Below are 22,111 nucleotides of genomic sequence, written 5' to 3'. Positions count from 1 at the left end.
ATGGGTTGGTTGAAAGATTCAACCGTACCCTTAAAGGCATGATTATGGGTCTTGAAGAACCAATGAGGCGTAAATGGGACGTCCTCTTGCCATGCCTGTTGTTTGCTTACCGTGAGGTGCCACAGAAGTCTCTAGGGTTCAGCCCCTTTGAGCTTTTGTATGGTCACCCGGTAAGAGGACCTTTGAGTCTGGTCAAAGAAGGCTGGGAGCAATCTCCCAGGAAACCTCCCCAGGATGTATACAGTTACATGCTGGCCTTTAGGAACCAGACTAGGCGCTTCAGAGATCTTGCTCAGGCAAATCTGGAGGCCAGCCAGGAGGAGATGAAGCGGTGGTACGACCAGAAGGCCACTCTGGTAGAGCTTCAGCCTGGACAGAAAGTTTGGGTCATGTCCCCTGTAGAACCTTGTGCGCTCAAGGACCGGTGGACTGGACCATTTGAGGTTGTGGAGAAAAAGAGCGATGTCACCTACATGGTGGACTTGAAGTCTCCCAGGAACCCCTTGCGGGTCCTGCATGTCAACCGTTTGAAGCCCCACTTAGAAAGGTCCGAAGTGGGCATGCTCCTAGCTACAGATGCTGGAATGGAGGAGGAGAGTGAGCCTCTTCCTGACCTCCTGTATGCAAAAGAGCAAGATGGGTCAGTGGATGGTGTTGTCCTCTCTGACACACTGACCCCTGAACAGCAGCAGGATTGTCGCCAATTGTTGGGACAATTCCCTGATCTGTTCTCCTTGATTCCTGGTGTCACTCAGTGGTGTGTCCATGATGTGGACACCGGGGACAGCACTCCCGTCAAGCACAAGGCTTACAGTGTGACTGACAAGGTCAGAGCATACATCAAGGAGGAGGTCTCCAAGATGTTTGCCTTAGGGGTGGTTGAGTCCTCTAGCAGTCCTTGGGCCAGCCCAGTGGTCTTGGTTCCAAAGGCTGCAGCGCCTGGTGCTTCACCGGAACTTCGGTTCTGTGTGGATTACCGAGGACTCAATTCAGTCACCAAGACTGACGCGCACCCCATCCCCAGAGCTGATGAGCTCATAGATCGGTTAGGGGCTGCCCGGTACCTTAGTACGTTTGATCTGACGTCTGGGTACTGGCAGATCGCCTTGACTGATGGGGCAAAAGAGAGGTCAGCATTCTCCACACCAGATGGGCACTACCAGTTCCGGGTTATGCCCTTTGGGATGAAGAATGCCCCTGCCACCTTCCAGAGGTTGGTCAACCAGGTCTTGGCTGGACTGGAGGATTTCAGTGCCGCCTACCTGGACGACATCGCAGTGTTCAGCGCCAGCTGGGAGGAACACTTGCGCCACCTCCAGGAAGTGTTGTTGGCCCTGCGCAGAGCAGGCCTCACAATCAAAGCCAGTAAGTGCCAGATTGGGCAGGGTTCAGTGGTGTACTTGGGGCACCAAGTAGGGAGCGGCAAGGTGGCCCCCCTGCAACCCAAGATTGATACCATCCTGGCATGGGCACCGCCCAAAACCCAGACTCAGGTGAGAGCCTTCTTGGGTCTCACGGGTTATTACAGGAGGTTTGTCAAGGATTATGGTAACATTGTGCACCCCTTGACTTCGCTGACTTCCAGGAAGCAGCCACGACTTGTGAACTGGACTGACGCCTGTCAGACGGCCTTTGACACCCTGAAAACTGCAATGTGCACAGCACCCATACTCCAGGCACCCGACTTTTCTAAAGAATTTGTTGTCCAGACGGACGCTTCAGAGCATGGCGTGGGGGCTGTTCTAGCTCAGGTGAATGAAGAGGGCCGAGACTTACCTGTAGCCTTCATCAGCAGGAGGTTACTTCCCAGGGAACAGAGGTGGAGTGCGATAGAAAGAGAAGCATTTGCTGTGGTCTGGGCGCTGAAGAAGCTAAGACCCTACCTGTTTGGGACTCACTTCCGGGTTCAGACAGACCACAGGCCCCTCAGATGGTTGATGCAGATGAGGGGTGAGAATCCAAAGCTGTTGAGGTGATCCATTTCCCTACAGGGGATGGACTTCACGGTGGAACACCGCCCTGGCACAGATCACGCCAATGCTGATGGTCTGTCCAGATTTTTCCGCCTTAGTGATGAGGACTCCCTAGAGTAAGGGTAGTTCTCCCCACATTTCAGCTGGAGGGGACACGTGTTAGACCTGGCATCATTGGCATGAGTCTCTCCTCCATTTTTTCTGTTTGCCTCCTCTGTTTACGATGTTTTTGCTGGTATATGCTTTGGGCACTGTGCCACTGCTGATCAGTGCCACAGTGCAAGTGCTCCCTATGTGAAATTGCTGTATTGATTTACTTCCATGTTTGGCTTATTTGGTTTACTATCAGTCCCTAGTAGCGTGCACCAGGAGTGCCAGGGCTTGTAAATACAAATGCTGCTAGTGGGCTTGCAGCACATGTTGTGCCACCCACAAGAGCGGCCTAGTAAAAGTATGTCTACAGGTCTACCATTGCTAGACCACGTGCAGTCTGACTGTCACGAGGACTGCGCACGTACACCTACTTGCCAGTCCCTAAACCTTCCCTTAACTTCATGTTAGTCACCCCTATGGTAGGCCCAAGGGCAGGGTGCATTGTAAGCATAAGGTAGGACAAGCCTGACAAGGTTGGCATGTCCTAATAGTGAATTACAGCCATAGTCGTTTTTCACTATTGTATGGTAACCTGCTCTCCATCAGTTAGAATGGGCTGCCAGGATTATTAATGCTATAATCCTAGCGGGCTCGGGGAGCATGGTGCAATGTCGAGTTTGGTATCCCTGAACTCAGGGTTTAATAACGCATCCGTTTGTGTGGATGGTTTTTGGACTCTGTGTTTGAAAATAGCACTTTTAGAAAGTAGCTATTTTCTTGTCTAACTGTCTACTGGTCTCTGCTGGTTCTGGTGTGCGTGTGACAGGAGCTGGGTGGCTCCAGAGAGTCTGAATGAGTCAGTGTGGGATGAGTGGGGCATTTGCATTGAGAGTAGGGGAAGAGTAGCTCCTGATAGCCTGCCCTGCCTGATACAATGTTGGCTCCGCCCCCCTGCCAGGCGACTGATGACTCTGTGCTTGCCTGGGACTTTCCTGGCCCACCTCCTGCCGGGCAGCTGATGGCCCTGCCCCTGCCAGTGACAATGCTGGCTCCGCTCCTGCTGAGCGGCTGAGGACTCTGCCCTGCCCAGTGAATAGGCCAGGTGCTTCGGCCTGGCAACACCCACAACAAACCCAGGGTGGGGGGAAATTCCCCTGCATGGACAAAGGGATCAAAGCCAAAAAGGGGTATAAGAGAAGGACCCCTGAACCAAGAATTCAGATCACTTCTGACAAGGAAACCTGAACCAAGGACAAGAAGCCTGCTGATCTAAGGACTGCCTACCCCTTCTGCCAGAGTGCTGTTTGTTGGGGGAATCCTGCATTGCTTCTTTATTTTTGCCAAGGAACCAGGAGAGAGGAACTGTGTGTGTACTCTCACTCTTTGCTGAGAAAATCTCCAAGGACTGCCTACCCCTTCTGCCAGAGTGCTGTTTGTTGGGGGAATCCTGCATTGCTTCTTTATTTTTGCCAAGGAACCAGGAGAGAGGAACTGTGTGTGTACTCTCACTCTTTGCTGAGAAAATCTCCAAGGGCTGGAAGAGTGCCAGTCTCCTGTTGAAGTCACAGGGCTAAAGGACTTCATCTGCTTAAAGTGCTATTTGCTGGAATTTGTGAATCCAGCACCTCTGAAAGAATCCAGCAATCTCGACGCCGACGGACGCCGCCGAATCCAGCTCGACATCGTGAGTAACGGCTCCAGTGTCCCGCTCCCTCGACGCCGGCCGCCGGGCCCGATCGACGCCAGCAGCAACGCCAGTGAGTAGTGAGTTCGGCTCCAGCTCCAAGTGACCTCGTGTCTGCACCGCCGCTGATCGCATCGACTTCGAGCCCTCTCGACGCCGTGAGCGCTGCTCACTCTTGCAACATCGACATCGACGACGTCGTATCCTGCTTCATCCCGTGAGCGCTGCTCCCGCCTGACTTCGGTCGACGCCGCTGCAGATCTCCCCGACTCCGAGGCCCGATCGACGCCGAAGACGCGACGCCGGACATCTCGACGCCGCTGATCATCGAGTGCTTCACTTTTCCAAGGTACTGTGTTGTTGGGGTCTGTGCGACTCCGGGCTCGACGTAGCGCTCCTCGCGGTCGACGCCGAACCTTTGGATTAACTTTGCCTCGACGTCGTGTGACTCCCGTGTGGGTTACATTGTTGCCAAGAACTGTGTTTTAGAGAAGAAGAGTTGCTTTTGATACTAAAGACTTTTGTGCTAAGAAGAAACCGTGCTTGAACTATTATTTTTCCTTCCAACAGTATTTATTAAGATTGTGGTATATTTTTGTCGTATTTGGTCTTGTGCTAAGCCTTATATAAAAATACTTATTTTTATAATACTACTGTGTCGTGTCCATTTGTAGTGTATTCACTTTATTACTGTATGTGGTCATAAATGCTTAACGCACTGCCTCTGAGATAAGCCTGTCTGCTTTGCCAAGCTACCAAGGGGGTGAGCAGGGGTTATCTAAGTGTGTGATCTCCTTGCCCTGACTAGAAAAGGTGTGTCCCTATTTGTCAGAAGTGTATACCTCTGCCAACTAGAGACAGCCGCTTCTAACAAGCCCCGTCACCTATCTCATCGACCTGGAGTCCCCCCGGAACCCCCTCCGGGTTCTCCACGCCAACAGACTCAAACCACACTTCGCGCGCTCAGAGCTCAGCCTGCTGATGGCTACCGACAGTGGCGCAGAAGGAGACTCCGAGCCCCTCCCGGACCTACTGAGGACCCGTGAAAGAGATGGTTCGGTGGACGGGGTCCGACCCTCCGAGGCCCTGACCCCGGAGCAGCGTCAAGATTGTCGGGCCCTCCTGCTGCCGTTCGCAAACCTGTTTTCTCTCACACCCGGAGTCACCTCCTGGTGCCTGCACGACGTGGACACTGGGGACAGTCCTCCTGTCCGACACCGGGCGTACCGAGTACCGGATCGGGTACGTACCTGCAACCAAGAAGAAGTCTCCAAGATGCTCGCCCTCGGAGTCATCGAACCTTCGGACAGTCCCTGGGCCAGCCCGGTCGTCCTGGTCCCCAAGGCCGCGGCCCCGGGCACCACACCTGAGCTCCGATTCTGCATCGACTATCGGGGTCTGAACGCGGTCACCCGAACCGACGCTCACCCTATCCCCCGAGCAGATGAACTAGTCGACCGCATGGGGGCAGCCCGCTACCTAAGCATCTTTGACCTGACAGCGGGCTACTGGCAGATCGGCCTCACCCCCAGGGCCCAAGAACGTTCCGCTTTCTCCACCCCGGATGGGCACTACCATTTCAGAGTGATGCCATTCGGCATGAAAAACGCTCCAGCCACTTTTCAAAGACTGGTGAACCAGGTATTGGCGGGCCTCGAAGAATTCAGCGCCGCCTACCTGGACGACATCGCGGTATACAGCCGCCACTGGACAGACCACCTCCACCACCTCCGAGAGGTCCTGCAGGCCCTCCAACAGGCCGGCCTCACAATAAAGCCCAGCAAGTGCCAAATCGGCCAGGGGTCCGTGACCTACCTCGGACACCAAGTGGGGAGCGGTCTGGTGGCCCCCCTCCAACTCAAGGTAGCTGCCATTCAGTCCTGGCAACCCCCCGAAACACAAACCGAGGTCCGAGCCTTCCTGGGGCTCACCGGATACTACCGGCGGTTCGTGAAGGACTATGGCAGCATTGTGGGGCCCCTCACGGAACTCACGTCTAAGAACCACCCAAAAAGAGTCAACTGGACTCCCGACTGTCAAGCGGCCTTCGAGAAGCTGAAGGCCGCCATGTGCACCGCTCCTGTGCTCCAGGCCCCCGACTACAGCCGCGAGTTCATCGTTCAGACCGATGCCTCCGACCATGGTATTGGGGCCGTCCTCTCCCAACTGAACACCGAGGGAGTCGACCAACCAGTGGCCTTCATCAGCAGACGCCTACTGCCCCGAGAACAGCGCTGGAGCACTATTGAGCGGGAGGCCTTCGCCGTAGTGTGGGCCCTCAAGAAGCTCCGGCCTTACCTCTTCGGAACTCACTTCCGGGTACAAACAGATCATCGGCCCCTGCAATGGCTAATGCAAATGCGGGGGGAGAATCCCAAACTATTGCGGTGGTCCATCTCCCTGCAGGGGATGGACTTCACGGTAGAGCATCGCCCTGGTCAAGACCACGCCAACGCGGACGGCCTGTCCCGCTTTTTCCGCCTCGACGAGGAAAGTCCCCAAGAGGATGGGTGACTCTCCCCGCCTTCAGCTGGGGGGGACGCATGTTGGACAGGCCCCATGAAGGGCTCGCTCCCTCCCCGCATGACAGGGCCCTGGTACCGGCCCTCCAGGTGCTACCCGCAGAAGCAACCCGCAACCCGTCCCCCATGGGACGTCTGCTCCCGGGAATCCCTGTGCCCCTGGCCTGGGCCACCGTCAGCACCCTTGCCCGGGCCAGCCGCCATCTTGGACACTGCGCCACGAGGCCGCGTGGCCTCAGCTCGACCCCAACCCCGGGCCTGGCCAGGTCCCGACATCCCGGCACCACCATCCACCCAGGAGGTGAACGGACCACTTGGCAGGTCAATGGGAGTAAGAAGTGTCGATGGCTCTCTCCCGCCAGGTGCCGATCACCCCCAGCCTCCCCGGGCGCTGGCTCCACCCCCCTGCTGGGTGTCTGGACTCCATCATCCCGGACCTCCCGACCTCCAAGAGCGAGGGTCCGGACATCAAAGAGCGCCAGACCTATAACTGAGGCAGCCCCAGAACAGGAAGGCAGTTGTATCCTGGAGTCGAGAGACACCGAGAAGAACTCATCCTTGACGGACTGCTGGCGCTGCCGCAGCCCTGCCTTGTGAACTATTGTCCTGCCTGCTGGCGCTGCCGCGGCCTTCTGCAACCTTCATCCTCGTGGGACCTGCTGGCGCTGCCGCGGCCCGTTGTAACCTTCATCCTCGTGGGACCTGCTGACGCTGCCGCGGCCCGTTGTAACCGTCATCCTCGTTGGGACCTGCTGGCGCTGCCGCGGCCCGTTGCCACCTACGACCTCTTCGGGACCTGCTGGCGCTGCCGCGGTCTGACCCGTCCGAACGCCGAGCTCGAGGATTGTGAGCTTCCACCGTTTCCCCTCAGTACCTGTAGGTACCAAGACTGTCCCGCTACCCCCTTTCCCTACTAGAGACTAGAATTGAGAGGATCATCGTGTCCTGATCTCCTTGTATCGTACTACCTTACTTCAAGAACTGCCTATAAAAGGTGTTAATCTGATCTTCGTGTGGTGTCCATCTGTGGGGGGGAAGTTACTTGTCTGTACGATCGCTGGAGACGGCCCTCACCGGAGGCCTCTCCTCTTGTGCTCGGCCGACCCTCCAGGTCCCCGTCTAACACCGGCACTTCTCAGCACTCTGCAATACATTCAAATGGAGGGTGCTGGCACTTCTCATCACTGCTGCAATACATTCAAAGGGAGCATGTTGGCACTTCTCAGCACTGCCGCAATACATTCAAAGGGAGAGTGCCGGCACTTCTCAGCACTGCTGCAATACATTCAAAGGGAGGGTGCTGGCACTTCTCAGCACTGCTGCAATACATTCAAAGGGTGGGTGCCAGCACTTCTCAGCACTGCTGCAATACAATCAAAGGGAGGGTGTCGGCACTTCTCAGCACTGCTGCAATAAATTCAAAGGGAGGGTGCCGGCACTTCTCAGGAGGAAACAAATCCTCTAAACAGTGAGCAGCTGCATTATTAAATGTACATCGAAGGGTCCACTGATGCACTTCAAAGATGGACACTTCACAACGTGTTGCTTGGTTCTTGCTTGAGAGTTTCACTGCAAATGACATCATGCCAGTGTGCGGACGTCAAGTTTTACCTGTCTGAATACCAGTGTTTTCAACATTTCACGTGCTAGTTCTACCATTTATAGTCGATTTAATCCCGTTCCAGGTGCGCTGATCTTACCCTGTCCGGAGTCTCTACAGACCCAGGACACACACCTGATTTGGCAACTCATGATGTGCGCCTTGGACTGATCGTGGCTGTAGGACGGTGAATCTGGCTCGCCGATATCAGGTTAACAGAAGTCTACTGTTGTAAGTTAATCTGAAACATGGTTGTTCTCAAGCACATGGGCTCTCCCAACCTAATCAGAAGGCCAAAAACGTATAGTCCCATTATTGGCAACACACCCCACCCACACCACAACAGGCATGCATAAATAAATACACAACACAACTTTTGTTTGGAGAAAATATTGCTGCAGGTTTATTCCATACAAAAGTATGCAATATGGTGGGTTATCTTAGGGGTGATCCAAGGGCAGGTAGCCTTACTAACCTATGCTGCCCTGCCCGCCTGGTGAGCCAAGCACTGTGGAGAATCCAATCAGCTCTACCCTTATCGGGGTGATCCCCTTACTGGATCACGTGATACATTGGTCCCTTATTGCTCACGCCATTTTCAGGGCAGAGCGTTGCAAGGCAATCCCCCGGCTGTTCAGGCCCGCAACGCCCGAAGGACTAACCGGGAGCCGACGTAATCTTCCAGAAACCTCCCATGAGGCTCCTGGGATTTTGCTCTGGCACCCCTATTGTGACCACGCAGAGGTATCTCGCTGTACCCATATGCTTCCAGATCGCCCTGTAACTCTGCCAAAGCTCTGGAAGCGGCCCCCGTTGCCTATAGAGCCCCCCTCCAAAACAGTACCTTTCTCACTGCAACCTGCACTTTCCCGGGCCTCCTTCATGTCCAGTAGGAACAGATCCAAGCCCACCTGAGCCAAGAGCCCCCCAACTTTGTCAAAATGACCTTTGGTGTTTGCCCGGCATAGCCCATGCCTGATGAAGCCAAAGGCCCGCGCTCTGCAAAATTGCTCATGGAGCGGTTTATCCTTCTCTGGGAATGTACCAGTGCCTCGCATGACCTGCAAGAATGCGATGGCCTCCCAGGAGGGAGCTCTACTCTTAACCATCACTATATTACCCTTCGAGCTGATGTGGCTCCCACCTCCTGCAGCCTGTAGTTGCACTCCTTCTAGCATTTGGTGCTCCCTAACACCTGTTTCCCCAATTTATGGAACAGAAGCACACTTGCTTAGAAGATCGCTTCCACAACCAGCCTATATACTCTGGCTATGCGGACAGGGCATTTCATGCATCACTGAAGCAACCCGTATCTTAGGTAGGTCTATGGTTTACGATTGGGTAGGGTACACATCAGCCGGTGTTCATTTGCTGATGGACCTCGGAAAATGTACTGTGTCTTGGGATTGGTTACCAGAACGATTGTTCATTGGCTTTGGTGTGGTGAATAGAACATATGACCTCTGTAACAATTGTTTCTGATTCACGCTCCCACTTTCTGTCAGTATGCGGGCATCCCCTTACTATTTCAATTTGTAACTTTGAGTGACACTTTTATTAGGTGAAGTACGATTCTGGCTACATGGGGCATGGTTAGACACGTAGCAAACAAGCATTTCCAATGCAATAGGACTCGCATTTACACGAGACCTATTACATTGCAAACGGGTGGGCGGGTGGATTGAGGTCCGATTAAGGCACGAAAAACAGGAGTGAGGGGGTGGGAGAGAAGGCATGGACAGTGGAGGCGGTGGGCATGGGAACAAAATAGTGCTCAGCAAAGGGGTCAGTAGCCATGGAAGCAGACATGTCCATAATAAGGAGGTACTAGCAGCCTATAAACCAATCTAAAGGTAGCATTTAGAAAGGACACAGACACAAGCCAATGAAAAAGTGGGTGGGGAGTGGGCGGGGCTTCCCTCACATGGTCAACGACCACAGATCAACCCCAGAGCAGTGCTTGCGTGCTGGCTCATGGCTCAACCTAAAATAAGTATGGGCACGCCGTGCCCCTTGGCCTTGGATTCAACCCACTTCGACCACCTCCTCACCCTGACCTCTGCACCACAGGATGTGAGTGTTAGAAGGGGCGATCGCAGAGGGCCAGGTTGTGCTCACCCGACTACCCCTGGACCCACCTCTCCTACAGATCTTGCCGAGTCTTATCGTGAGGTCCCTACCGGGGAGGACTTCGAGTCTAGGATCGTACACACTGAGCTCACACCACACTTACGAACGGACACCACACCGTTGGATTTCAATAACAAGTTCTTTATAAGCAGTAAAAGAAAGAGCACTCTTATGTACACAATGATCGAGGGATCACAAGTCTTTGAGGATTCGGGAAGAGGGGAGCGGGACAGTCTTAGCCTCTCGGCCAGTACGAAGCGTACCCTGCGCACAGCTCTCAATCCTCGAGCCGGGGGATACCGAAGATGATGGTCGTACTGGTTGCTTCACTCACGTTGAGTCGGCTCGGGTCGTGATGGTGGTCACGATGGTCCAGCCGGACCAGAGTACTCCTCGAGCCGCGACGAGGTCAGCAGGGCTCGATCCGGAGAAGTTCTTGAGGAGCCGCGACAGCGTCAGCAGGGCTCAGATGTTCTTAGAGATGGCAAGCCGCGACAGCCTCAGCAGGGCTCCGATGGTTACGAGTTCAGCTTGAGCCGCGACAGCGTCAGCAGGGCTCCGAGATCTTCAGAGAGGACGAGCCGCGACAGCGTCAGCAGGGCTCCGATGGTTACGAGTTCAGCTCGAGCCGCGACAGCGTCAGCAGGGCTCAGGTGGTTCAGTTCCTTGTTGCGAAGAGGGAGCCGCAACAGCGTCGGCAGGGCTTAGCGATGCGAGGTTGAGTTCTTCTCAGGGTCAGCCGTGATCAGATCAGCAGGCTTCAGGTCCAAGATAGAAACTGCCCGCTAGTTGTCGGGCGGGCCCTGATATAGTCCATTGGCCCTTTGATGTCCAGACCCTCGCAGGCGGAGGTCTCATGCCTTGGGGGCTGGTCGTTGGCGAGGTCCGGCGGTTGGCTCTTTGATCTCTTTGGAAGATGCGTCCGGGGATTCCCAGACGCCCAGCAGGTCTGGAGCCAGCACTCGGGGAGGCCAGAGGTGCGATCGAAACTGGCCCCCAGGGGGAGGCCAAAGGAGTGACAGAAACCAGTCTCTCAGGGGAGGCCGGAGGTGCCATCGAAACTCCCTTGCTTATCTCACTCGGGGCCCCCTTTACCCCCCAGCCGGGACTGGCGCGCCTTTGGAGTCTGGGTTTCGCTGGGGTCGAGGTCACGCTAGGCCTAGGGAGACAGGGATCTCGGGAAGGGAAAATGGCTGCCGGGCCTTATGGGGCATGCAGGTTGTAGGCGCTCGGAGCCGGGAGGGGGACGGGACAAGCGAGGCTGGTCATCGGTTACAGGGTCTGGGTGTACGGGGGGGAGGACGACCAGGGCTCGGGGTGCAGGCTACGCTAACAGGGTGCGGAGGAGCAGGGGCGAACCACGCCACGAGGCCGGGTCCAACACGCGTCCCCCCCAGCTGAAGGCGGGGAGAACTACCCATCCTCTTGGGGGTTCTCTTCGCTGAGGCGGAAGAATCGGGACAGGCCGTCTGCGTTGGCGTGGGCCACACCCGGCCGGTGCTCAACAGTGAAGTCCATCCCCTGGAGGGAGATGGACCAGCGCAACAGTTTGGGGTTCTCCCCTCTCATCTGCATTAGCCACCGGAGGGGTCGGTGGTCGGTCTGGACCCGGAAGTGAGTACCGAACAGGTAGGGCCTCAGCTTCTTCAGGGCCCAAACCACCGCGAAGGCCTCCCGCTCGATGGTGCTCCACCTTTGTTCTCGAGGGAGTAGCCTCCGGCTAATGAATGCCACTGGTTGGTCTAGGCCGTTCTCGTTCATTTGGGACAGAACTGCTCCGATGCCATGCTCGGACGCGTCCGTCTGGACTACAAACTCTCGGGAGTAGTCGGGGGCCTGTAGAACTGGGGCGGTACACATGGCGTCTTTCAAGGTTTCGAACGCCTCTTGGCAGGCGGAGGTCCAGCTGACTTTCTTCGCCTGGCTTTTGGAGGTTAACTCCGTGAGGGGGACTACGATGCTGCCGTATCCTTTGATAAATCTTCGGTAGTACCCCGTGAGCCCTAGGAACGCCCGGACTTCCGTTTGGGTCGTGGGGGCCTCCCAGGCCACGATTGCATCGATCTTGGGCTGGAGGGAGGCTACGAGGCCGCTTCCGACCTGGTGCCCGAGGTAGACTATGGACCCTTGTCCGATCTGGCACTTGCTGGCCTTAATGGTGAGGCCGGCCCTCCGCAGGGCCGTCAGCACCGCCCAGAGATGATGGAGGTGCTCGGGCCAGTGGGAACTGAACACTGCGATATCGTCCAGATGCGCAGCGCTGAACTCTTCTAACCCAGCCAGTACCTGGTTAACCAGCCTCTGGAAGGTGGTGGGGCGTTTTTCATCCCGAAGGGCATCACCCGGAAATGGTAGTGACCATCTGGGGTGGAAAAAGCGGATCGCTCTCTGGCCCCTTCTGTGAGGGCGATCTGCCAGTATCCGCTGGTCAGGTCGAATGTACTGAGGAAGCGAGCAGCCCCTAGGCGATCAATAAGCTCGTCTGCTCGGGGAATGGGGTGAGCGTCGGTTCTGGTGACTGCGTTGAGCCCGCGGTAGTCAACGCAGAACCTTAGCTCGGGAACAGCACCGGGTGCGGCTGCCTTCGGAACCAGGACGACTGGGCTAGCCCATGGGCTGTCAGAGGCTTCGACCACTCCTAGGGCTAGCATCTTGGAGACCTCGGCCTTGATGCAGGCTCGGACTCTGTCAGGGACGCGGTAGGCTCTGTGCCGTACCGGTGGACTGTCCCCGGTGTCCACGTCGTGGACGCACCAGCTGGTGACGCCGGGGATGAGGGAGAAAAGGTCCGAGAATTGTCCCAGTAACTGGCGACAGTCCTCGCGCTGCTCGGGAGAGAGGGAGGAGGAGAGACTCACTCCCTCTACAGAGCCATCTTTGTCCTTGGCGCACAGGAGATCGGGGAGAGGCTCCGTCTCCTCTACCTCTCCATCGTCCGTGGCGAGGAGCAAGCTCAACTCGGACCGGGCGAAGTGGGGTTTGAGGCGGTTCACGTGGAGCACCCTCATGGGGTTCCTGGGGGACTGTACATCAATGAGATAGGTCACCTGGCTCTTTCGCTCCACCACTTTGAAGGGACCCGTCCACTTGTCTTGCAGGGCACAGGGCTCCACGGGGGCCATCACCCAGACCTGCTGTCCGGGCTGAAACTCGACCAGAGTGGCATTCTGGTCATACCACCGTTTCATCTCTTCTTGACTGGCTTCGAGGTTTGCCTCGGCCAGTTCTCGGAACTTCCTAGTTTGGTTCCTGAGGGCCAGGATGTATCGGAACACATCCAGAGGGGGCTCGGGGGCCGCAGTTTCCCATCCTTCCTTGACCAGGCTGAGGGGTCCCCTGACGGGGTGCCCGTAGAGCAGCTCGAAGGGGCTAAACCCCAAGGATTTCTGGGGCACTTCGCGGTATGCGAAGAGGAGACAGGGAAGGAGGACGTCCCACTTACGCCTCAGGGGCTCTTCGAGACCCATGATCATTCCCTTGAGGGTCCGGTTGAATCGCTCCACCAGACCGTTACCCTGGGGGTGGTATGGGGTGGTGAATTTGTACGTCACCCCACATTGTTGCCAGAGGGACTTCATGTATTTCGTGAAGAAGTTAGTCCCTCGGTCGCTTACGACTTCTCGGGGAAATCCCACCCGAGAGAAGATCCCCATGAGGGCCTGCCCCACGACGGGGGCCGTCACCATTCGAAGGGGAATGGCTTCGGGGTAGCGGGTGGCATGGTCCACCAAGACAAGGATAAATCGGTGACCTAAGGAGGTCCGGGGGTCGAGAGGGCCCACGATATCGATCCCCACCCGCTCAAAGGGGGTACTGACCACGGGGAAGAGTTGGAGGGGGGCCTTGCGCTTCCCTCCGCTCTTCCCACTGGACTGAAACGTGGGGCAGGTCTTACAGTGGGCCTCTACATCGGAGCGCATGCCCGGCCAGTAGAAGTGCGTAACCAGGCGGTGATATGTCTTGTCTTGTCCTAAGTGTCCCGCCAAGGGTACATCATGGGCCAGGTTCAGGAGGAAGCCGCGGAAGCGTAGGGGTACCACCAGCACTCGGGCCGACCCTAGCTCGGCAGTCTTTTGTTCGCTGTACAGAAGGCCGTTTTCCCAATACACCAAGTGGGAACCGGACTGGTCACTGGCAGCCTGGGCGGCGGTCTGCAGCCGCGGCCCCACCAAGGACGGACAGGAGGTCTGTTCGAGGCAAAACTCTTCTCTGGACGGTGCCCCTTCCTGGCGCCATTGGGCCAGCTCAGGAAGGTCGTCCAGGCTCGAGGTCCGTTCGACGTCAGGACCGAGGGGACCTGCGTCGGAGGGAGAGCTCTCTCCGGGGGACAGCTCGGGGGTTCCAGGGGACTCGAGGGCCTCGGGGTCCTCTGGAGCTGGCTGTGCGCTCTCAGGGTTCACTCTCTCGGGGGTGACCGCCCGGGCGGTCATGGACCGGGTGCTCACACAGGCCCATTCGGGCAGGCCCACCATCTCCAGGTGGGTCCTTCGCTCAACCCGCTTCCATGGGGAGCTCTCCAGATCGTTGCCGAGCAGGCAGTCCACGGGCATGTCGGTGCGGACCGCTACTCGTAACTCCCCGGAGACGCTCCCCCACTCGAACGGGACCTGAGCGATCCGGCAGGTGCGGACGGAGTTGTCAGCTGCGATCACCCTGCAGGAGATGTGGGGAACAATCTGGGCTTCGGTGACCAAGTGACATTTCACTGCGGTGATACTGGCCCCGGTGTCTCGGAGCGCCCCTATGTGGTGGCCATTGACGGTGACCTGTTGTTGGTACTTCTCTGTGTTGTCTGGCAGGGGGGCTCCTGGGACAATTTCCCTATTACCCAGGGAGACCAACATCATTGCGGCGGGGTCCCCCCCTCGAACTCCTCCTCCCCTTCTTCTTCTAGGGCTACAGAGGCTAGCTGGCGCGCTGGGGGACCCGCAGTGACGGGCTTCTTGAACAGAGGGCATCGGGGGTCATTGGCATAATGCCCGGGTTGCTGGCAATGGTAGCAGGCTTGGCTGACTCGGGGCCCTGGCTTGGCTGGGGGAAACCCTGCGCGCGCGGTGGGAGGCGAGGTGCCGGGCTGGTTTCTGGGGGGACTGCGCGGGGACCCTACCTGGGACCCCCTCTGTCTATTCTGACCCCCCCCCCCTCGGCCGGGAAGATCCTTGTTCGTTTCTGCCAGAGTCTCCCCCGGGCCCCCAGGGGACTCTGGTGCTCACCCAGCGATCGGCCTCGACTGTCAGTTTCCGGGGGTCAGTCAACTTGCTGTCCAGGAGGTGCTGTCGGAGTTCCACAAAGCAATTCAGGGACAAATGTTCGTAAGCAATGAGGTCGATGAGCCCCTCAAAGGTGGACACCTTGCTGCCCTTGATCCACCCTTCCAATGCCCGGCTGTAGAAATTCACATATTCTACCCATGTGGTGCCGGGGATCTTTTTGCAGTCTCGAAACCTTTGTCGGTACATTTCCGGGGTGAGCCCGTACCTTGTGAGGAGGGCCTCCTTCATGTGGCTGTAGGATGTTTGCTCGGAGGACGGGAGGTCGAGCAGGGTGTCTCTCCCTTCACTCAGGAATCGACCCCACAGCCCGGCTCCCCAATCCGCTCGTGGCACTCGGTGGGAGGTCATGGCGACCTCGTAGGCCTTGAACCATTGCTGGATGTCATCGTTCTTGTAATACTCTTTTACTACATCCTTGGGGATGTGGACTTTGGGTTCCACCGGGGGAGCAGCCTCTCGGGTCCCCGATGTTCTGTTGTCTTTGCTCCTGGCCTTCAGTTCGATCTATTTCAGGCCGCGCTCGTGCTCCAGCTGGAGTCTTTTCCCTTCGTGTTCTCGCTGGAGTTTCTTTTCCTCCAGTTCTCCTTGCAGCTGCAACTGCTCGATGGCTAGCTTCTTCTCGGCCAGCTTGAGTTCTCCATCTATCTTCAGACGTGCTAGTTCTAGCTCGTGGTTTCGGTTGCGTTCTCGGTCTGTCATCTCTTCTTGAGACAGACCTCTCTCCGTGCTGGGACTCCGCGTCAGGGACTCTGCTCTCTCATGCTCTTGGGCGTGGGTTTCGGTCAGTGGCCCTCCCTCTCCACCGTCTTCTGTCGGCGGGGGAGGTTGCGCTCCGGCCTCCAACCAGGCTGTCAGGGCTTTTTGAAAGTCTTCTTTGGTGCTTAATCCCGTTGTCGGGATATGGAGATCTTTGCAAAATTGCTTCAGCTCTCGGTGCGAATAGTCTTCCAGAAGTTCCATCTGGAAGGTGGTCTTGTCGTTCGTGAGGCTCATGGTCGTTCTTCGTTCGGGTAGTGTGTCAGTACTGTATGATCCCTAGACGTAGGTTCTTATCCCGACGCTGCCACCAATGTTAGACGGGGCGATCTCAGAGGGCCAGGTTGTGCTCACCCGACTACCCCAGGACCCACCTCTCCTACAGATCTTGCCGAGTCTTATCGTGAGGTCCCCACCGGGGAGGACTTCGAGTCTAGGATCGTACACACTGAGCTCACACCACACTTACGAACGGACACCACACCGTTGGATTTTAATAACAAGTTCTTTATAAGCAGTAAAAGAAAGAGCACTCTTATGTACACAATGATCGAGGGATCACAAGTTTTTGAGGATTCGGGAAGAGGGGAGCGGGACAGTCTTAGCCTCTCGGCCAGTATGAAGCGTACCCTGCGCACAGCTCTCAATCCTCAAGCCGGGGGATACCGAAGATGATGGTCGTACTGGTTGCTTCACTCGAGTCGGCTCGGGTCGTGATGGTGGTCTCGATGGTCCAGCCGGACCAGAGTACTCCTCGAGCCGCGACGAGGTCAGCAGGGCTCGATCCGGAGAAGTTCTTGAGGAGCCGCAACAGCGTCAGCAGGGCTCAGATGGTCTTAGAGATGGCGAGCCGCGACAGCGTCAGCAGGGCTCCGATGGTTACGAGTTCAGCTTGAGCCGCGACAGCGTCAGCAGGGCTCCGAGATCTTCAGAGAGGACGAGCCGCGATAGCGTCAGCAGGGCTCCGATGGTTACGAGTTCAGCTCAAGCCGCGACAGCGTCAGCAGGGCTCAGGTGGTTCAGTTCCTTGTTGCGAAGAGGGAGCCGCGACAGCGTCGTCAGGGCTCAGCGATGCGATGTTGAGTTCTTCTCAGGGTCAGCCGCGATCAGATCAGCAGGCTTCAGGTCCAAGATACAACTGCCCGCTAGTTGTCGGGCGGGCCCTGATATAGTCCATTGGCCCTTTGATGTCCGGACCCTCGCAGGCGGAGGTCTTATGCCTTGGGGGCTGGTCGTTGGCGAGATCCGGCGGTTGGCTCTTTGATCTCTTTGGAAGATGCGTCCGGGAATTCCCAGACGCCCAGCAGGTCTGGAGCCAGCACTCGGGGAGGCCAGAGGTGCGATCGAAACTGGCCCCCAGGGGGAGGCCAAAGGTGTGACAGAAACCAGTCTCTCAGGGGAGGCCGGAGGTGCCATGGAAACTCCCTGGCTTATCTCACTCGGGGAGCCCTTTACCCCCCAGCCGGGACTGGCGCGCCTTTGGAGTCTGGGTTTCGCTGGGGTCGAGGTCACGCTAGGCCCAGGGAGACAGGGATCTCGGGAAGGGAATATGGCTGCCGGGCCTTGTGGGGCATGCAGGTTGTAGGCGCTCGGAGCCGGGAGGGGGACGGGACAAGCGAGGCTGGTCGTCGGTTACAGGGTCTGGGTGTACGGGGGGGCAGGACGACCAGGGCTCGGGGTGCAGGCTACGCTAACAGGGTGCAGAGGAGCAGGGGCGAACCACGCCACGAGGCCGGGTCCAACAATAAGGCACTAGATCAAAGTGCGTTAGAATCTGGGGACAGGGTGTAAGCCCACACACCCTCAGGTTTGCTAACATGAAGGTGTAACTTGCACCCTCAGCCTCATCCGACATGGAGACACAGACCACTGCGTCCCAGACACCAGCACCACACAACACTCACGGGAAACGCACAACACCCACTGGAAGTACACAACAACCACTGGAAATCCCCACACCCCACAAACACAGGCTCCCCACCATACACTCCTTCTGCCCTCTCACATTACATCACACATGACATGTTCAATAACATCAATGATGACTTCTCAAATGACATTATTGATGACATCACACAATCTTTTTGACAACGTCCAATAGCGTTTTGGACTTGAAATAAAAATTCTACACACTTCCGCTGTGGACAATTCTCTCTTCCCCTTAAGGGTACTAACCACTTAAATGCTTGACGTGATCCACAATTTTAAGTGAAAAAATGCACTTTGTAGTTTAGTAAGATACACCACACACTTTTCTGAGGGAGGCACAGTGCCGCTCACCCTGGAGCCATGGTTATCACACCAATGAGAGACCAACCACTTTTAAGTGGGGAACCTGCACATTCAACCATCTTGAATGCCTGACAATCGTCAGTGAAGTTCGGGAAAATAAATCCACATGCTACGAGCGTCCTCGCTACATAGAATTTGTCTCTAGCACTGCATTACAACGATTTACTATAGACACATGGCTCAAATGGTGGATAATCAGTTATGAACAGGAGGCTCAGCCTTTCTCGTAGATTGTTTTGACAGCCTTTGGCTTTAAGCTTGAACCAACTTTCAAACACAACTCTGCAATGCTCATTAGGGGGCTCAGCCTTTATTTTGTTTCATGGGGGGGCGGTACTTAAACCCCAAACTTTACTGATTTGTAAATGGAGCAGCACGTACCTTTCAGCGTGCGCAATCAAGCTTGCCTCCAGGCTTACGCTATTTCCATACTATGGATCACTTACACTCCGCGACTATGCTGTGTATGACGATGGTGTTATCAGTGATGTCATGATTGATTTCGTTTAGCATGTCATGAGTAATGTAATATGTGAGTTCATAAGCGGTGCATGGTGGGGGCACGAGGTATCTAATAGAAGTAGGGGCCCCCTGAGACGAATACAAGGCAGACCAGCATGGGAAAGAGACCAACAACTAGCAAAGAAATGTCTGCCCTATGTACTTTAATTAAAGGCTCATAAAGAGTCCAAGGATTTCACTCGACACAACTTTGAGCTCACCACAATTCAAGGCCGCATCACATGATTCATCAGCCAGGAGATGGAAAACATATATCATTTTCTTTTTCAGGATATATATATTTCAGAAGATATACAAAAACATCAATACATAAACAAATACCAATAATTCAATCACATAGACTTAGATAAAACGCCCCACAACACCCATTCATCTTTCATTCGTCATCACAAAATCGCTCCTCTAGTATATCCTCACACATTCCATCCAGCTAAGACCAATTCATACAACAACCTCAGTACACATCGTACACTAATACACTGAGGGCGTCCTGCGGTGTCCTCTCAGCGAATTGCCGGGGAGCTAAGATGGTAATAGCAGGACGGGAAGTAACCACGCCTGCTACGAGGTATAGTTAGCTCTGTGAACTACAACTGGTGAACCTCAATGTTTTGTTTTAAAACTTAGGGCCATATTATCAAGCAAGGGCAATACATTATCGCCGCTTTTATCAGCAGGAAACTGCCGCTGAAGCAGTGATAATGAGCTTGATAATATGCCCGTGTGAATTCCCATAGAAGCCCAGGTTAACACGGGAACCTAGGCTTCTATGGGAATTCTCAAGGGCATATTGTCAAGCCCATTATTACTGCCTTTGCGGCAGTTTCCTGCCGATAAAAGCGGGGATGATGTATCGCCCTTGCTTGATAATCTGGCCCTTAGTTGTTATATGTTTACAAGGCCTAACTAGAACGTCCCTTCAACCTTTGCTTTTTTCAGTGACAACATACGTACACACATACATGGGCACATGCTCTTTACAACTGCCCTTTGCAGGTGGCCCCCCAGTTTGTGCCCCCTGAATGTCACTTCTAGAGATGACACGTCTCCCATGCTTAGCCCTGTTTGGTTTTGACAATGACCACTGATGAAATATAACTTTTCCTCACTCAGTTCCATCTTTCAGCAAGGTTTCTTTCTTCCCACAGATTGCCATGGAGGTCTTCTTCTGTTTGCTTTTGCTGGGATCGTCCGCGGCTGGATTCTTTCAAGGTTAGAGTTACTCCTAGATTGCTTCATGTTTACGCAGCGGTGTCACCACACTAGGACCATCAGAGGCACTCACCACACTAGGACCATCAGAGGCTCCAGTCACCACACTAGGGCCATCAGAGGCTTCAGTCACCACACTAGGACCACCAGAGGCTTCAGTCACCACACTAGGACCACCAGAGGCTTCAGTCTCCACGCTAGGACCATCAGAGGCTTCAGTCACCACACTAGGACCATCAGAGGCTTCAGTCACCACACTAGGACCATCAGAGGCTTCAGTCTCCACACTAGGACCATCAGAGGCTTCAGTCACCACACTAGAACCATCAGAGGCACTCACCACACTAGGACCATCAGAGGCTTCAGTCACCACACTAGGACCATCAGAGGCACTCACCACACTAGGAGCATCAGAGGTTTCAGTCTCCACACTAGGACCATCAGAGGCTTCAGTCACCACACTAGGACCATCAGAGGCTTCAGTCGCCACACTAGGACCATCAGAGGCACTCACCACACTAGGACCATCAGAGGCTTCAGTCTCCACACTAGGACCATCAGAGGCACTCACCACACTAGGACCATCAGAGGCTTCAGTCTCCACACTAGGACCATCAGAGGCTTCAGTCACCACACTAGGACCATCAGAGGCACTCACCACACTAGGACCATCAGAGGCTTCAGTCTCCACACTAGGACCATCAGAGGCTTCAGTCACCACACTAGGACAATCAGAGGCACTCACCACACTAGGACCATCAGAGGCTTCAGTCTCCACACTAGGACCATCAGAGGCACTCACCACACTAGGACCATCAGAGGCTTCAGTCTCCACACTAGGACCATCAGAGGCTTCAGTCTCCACACTAGGACCATCAGAGGCTTCAGTCACCACACTAGGACCATCAGAGGCTTCAGTCTCCACACTAGGACCATCAGAGGCTTCAGTCACCACACTAGGACCATCAGAGGCTTCAGTCTTCACACTAGGACCATCAGAGGCTTCAGTCTCCACACTAGGACCATCAGAGGCTTCAGTCCTCACACTAGGACCATCAGAGGCACTCGACACACTAGGACCATCAGAGGCTTCAGGCACCACACTAGGACCATCAGAGGCTTCAGTCTCCACACTAGGACCATCAGAGGCTTCAGTCACTACACTAGGACCACCAGAGGCTATAGTCACCACACTAGGGCCCTCCGAGGCTTCAGACTCCACACTAGGACAATCAGAGGCTTCAGTCACCACACTAGGACCACCAGAGGCTTCAGTCTCCACACTAGGACCATCGGAGGCTTCAGTCACCACACTAGGACCGCCAGAGGCTTCAGTCACCACACTAGGACCATCAGAGGCTTCAGTCTCCACACTAGGACCATCAGAGGCTTCAGTCTCCACACTAGGACCATCAGAGGCTTCAGTCAACACACTAGGACCATCAGAGGCTTCAGTCTCCACACTAGGACCATCAGAGGCTTCAGTCACCACACTAGGACCATCAGAGGCTTCAGTCTCCACACTAGGACCATCAGAGGCTTCAGTCTCCACACTAGCACCATCAGAGGCTTCAGTCCTCACACTAGGACCATCAGAGGCACTCGACACACTAGGACCATCAGAGGCTTCAGGCACCACACTAGGACCATCAGAGGCTTCAGTCTCCACACTAGGACCATCAGAGGCACTCTCCACACTAGTGCCATCAGTGGCTTCAGTCACTACACTAGGACCACCAGAGGCTATAGTCACCACACTAGGGCCCCCCGAGGCTTCAGACTCCACACTAGGACCATCAGAGGCTTCAGTCACCACACTAGGACCACCAGAGGCTTCAGTCACCACACTAGGACCATCAGAGGCTTCAGTCTTCACACAAGGACCATCAGAGGCTTCAGTCACCACACTGGGGCCATCAGAGGCTTCACCCAACACACTAGGACCATCAGAGGCTTCAGTCTCCACACTAGGACCATCAGAGGCACTCACCACACTAGGACCATCAGAGGCACTTACCACACTGGGACCATCAGAGGCTTCAGTCTCCACACTA

General features: G+C 55.5%; 1 protein-coding gene across 1 annotated transcript in view; it reads left to right on the top strand.

Annotated features, from left to right (window-relative positions):
* LOC144826888 (uncharacterized) overlaps nucleotides 1-22,111 on the top strand; it is a 97,874-nt gene that overhangs the window by 47,831 nt on the left and 27,932 nt on the right. The window contains exon 2 of the mRNA XM_078685344.1: nucleotides 19,994-20,057. Within this exon, the coding sequence (XP_078541470.1) occupies nucleotides 20,000-20,057 (58 nt within the window). The 5' untranslated portion in view covers nucleotides 19,994-19,999. The remainder of the gene's footprint in view (nucleotides 1-19,993; nucleotides 20,058-22,111) is intronic.

Source organism: Lissotriton helveticus, chromosome 4_1 (genome assembly GCF_964261635.1).
Source record: "Lissotriton helveticus chromosome 4_1, aLisHel1.1, whole genome shotgun sequence".
Lineage (NCBI taxonomy): Eukaryota > Metazoa > Chordata > Amphibia > Caudata > Salamandridae > Lissotriton > Lissotriton helveticus.
This window is presented reverse-complemented; position numbering and strand designations above follow the sequence as displayed.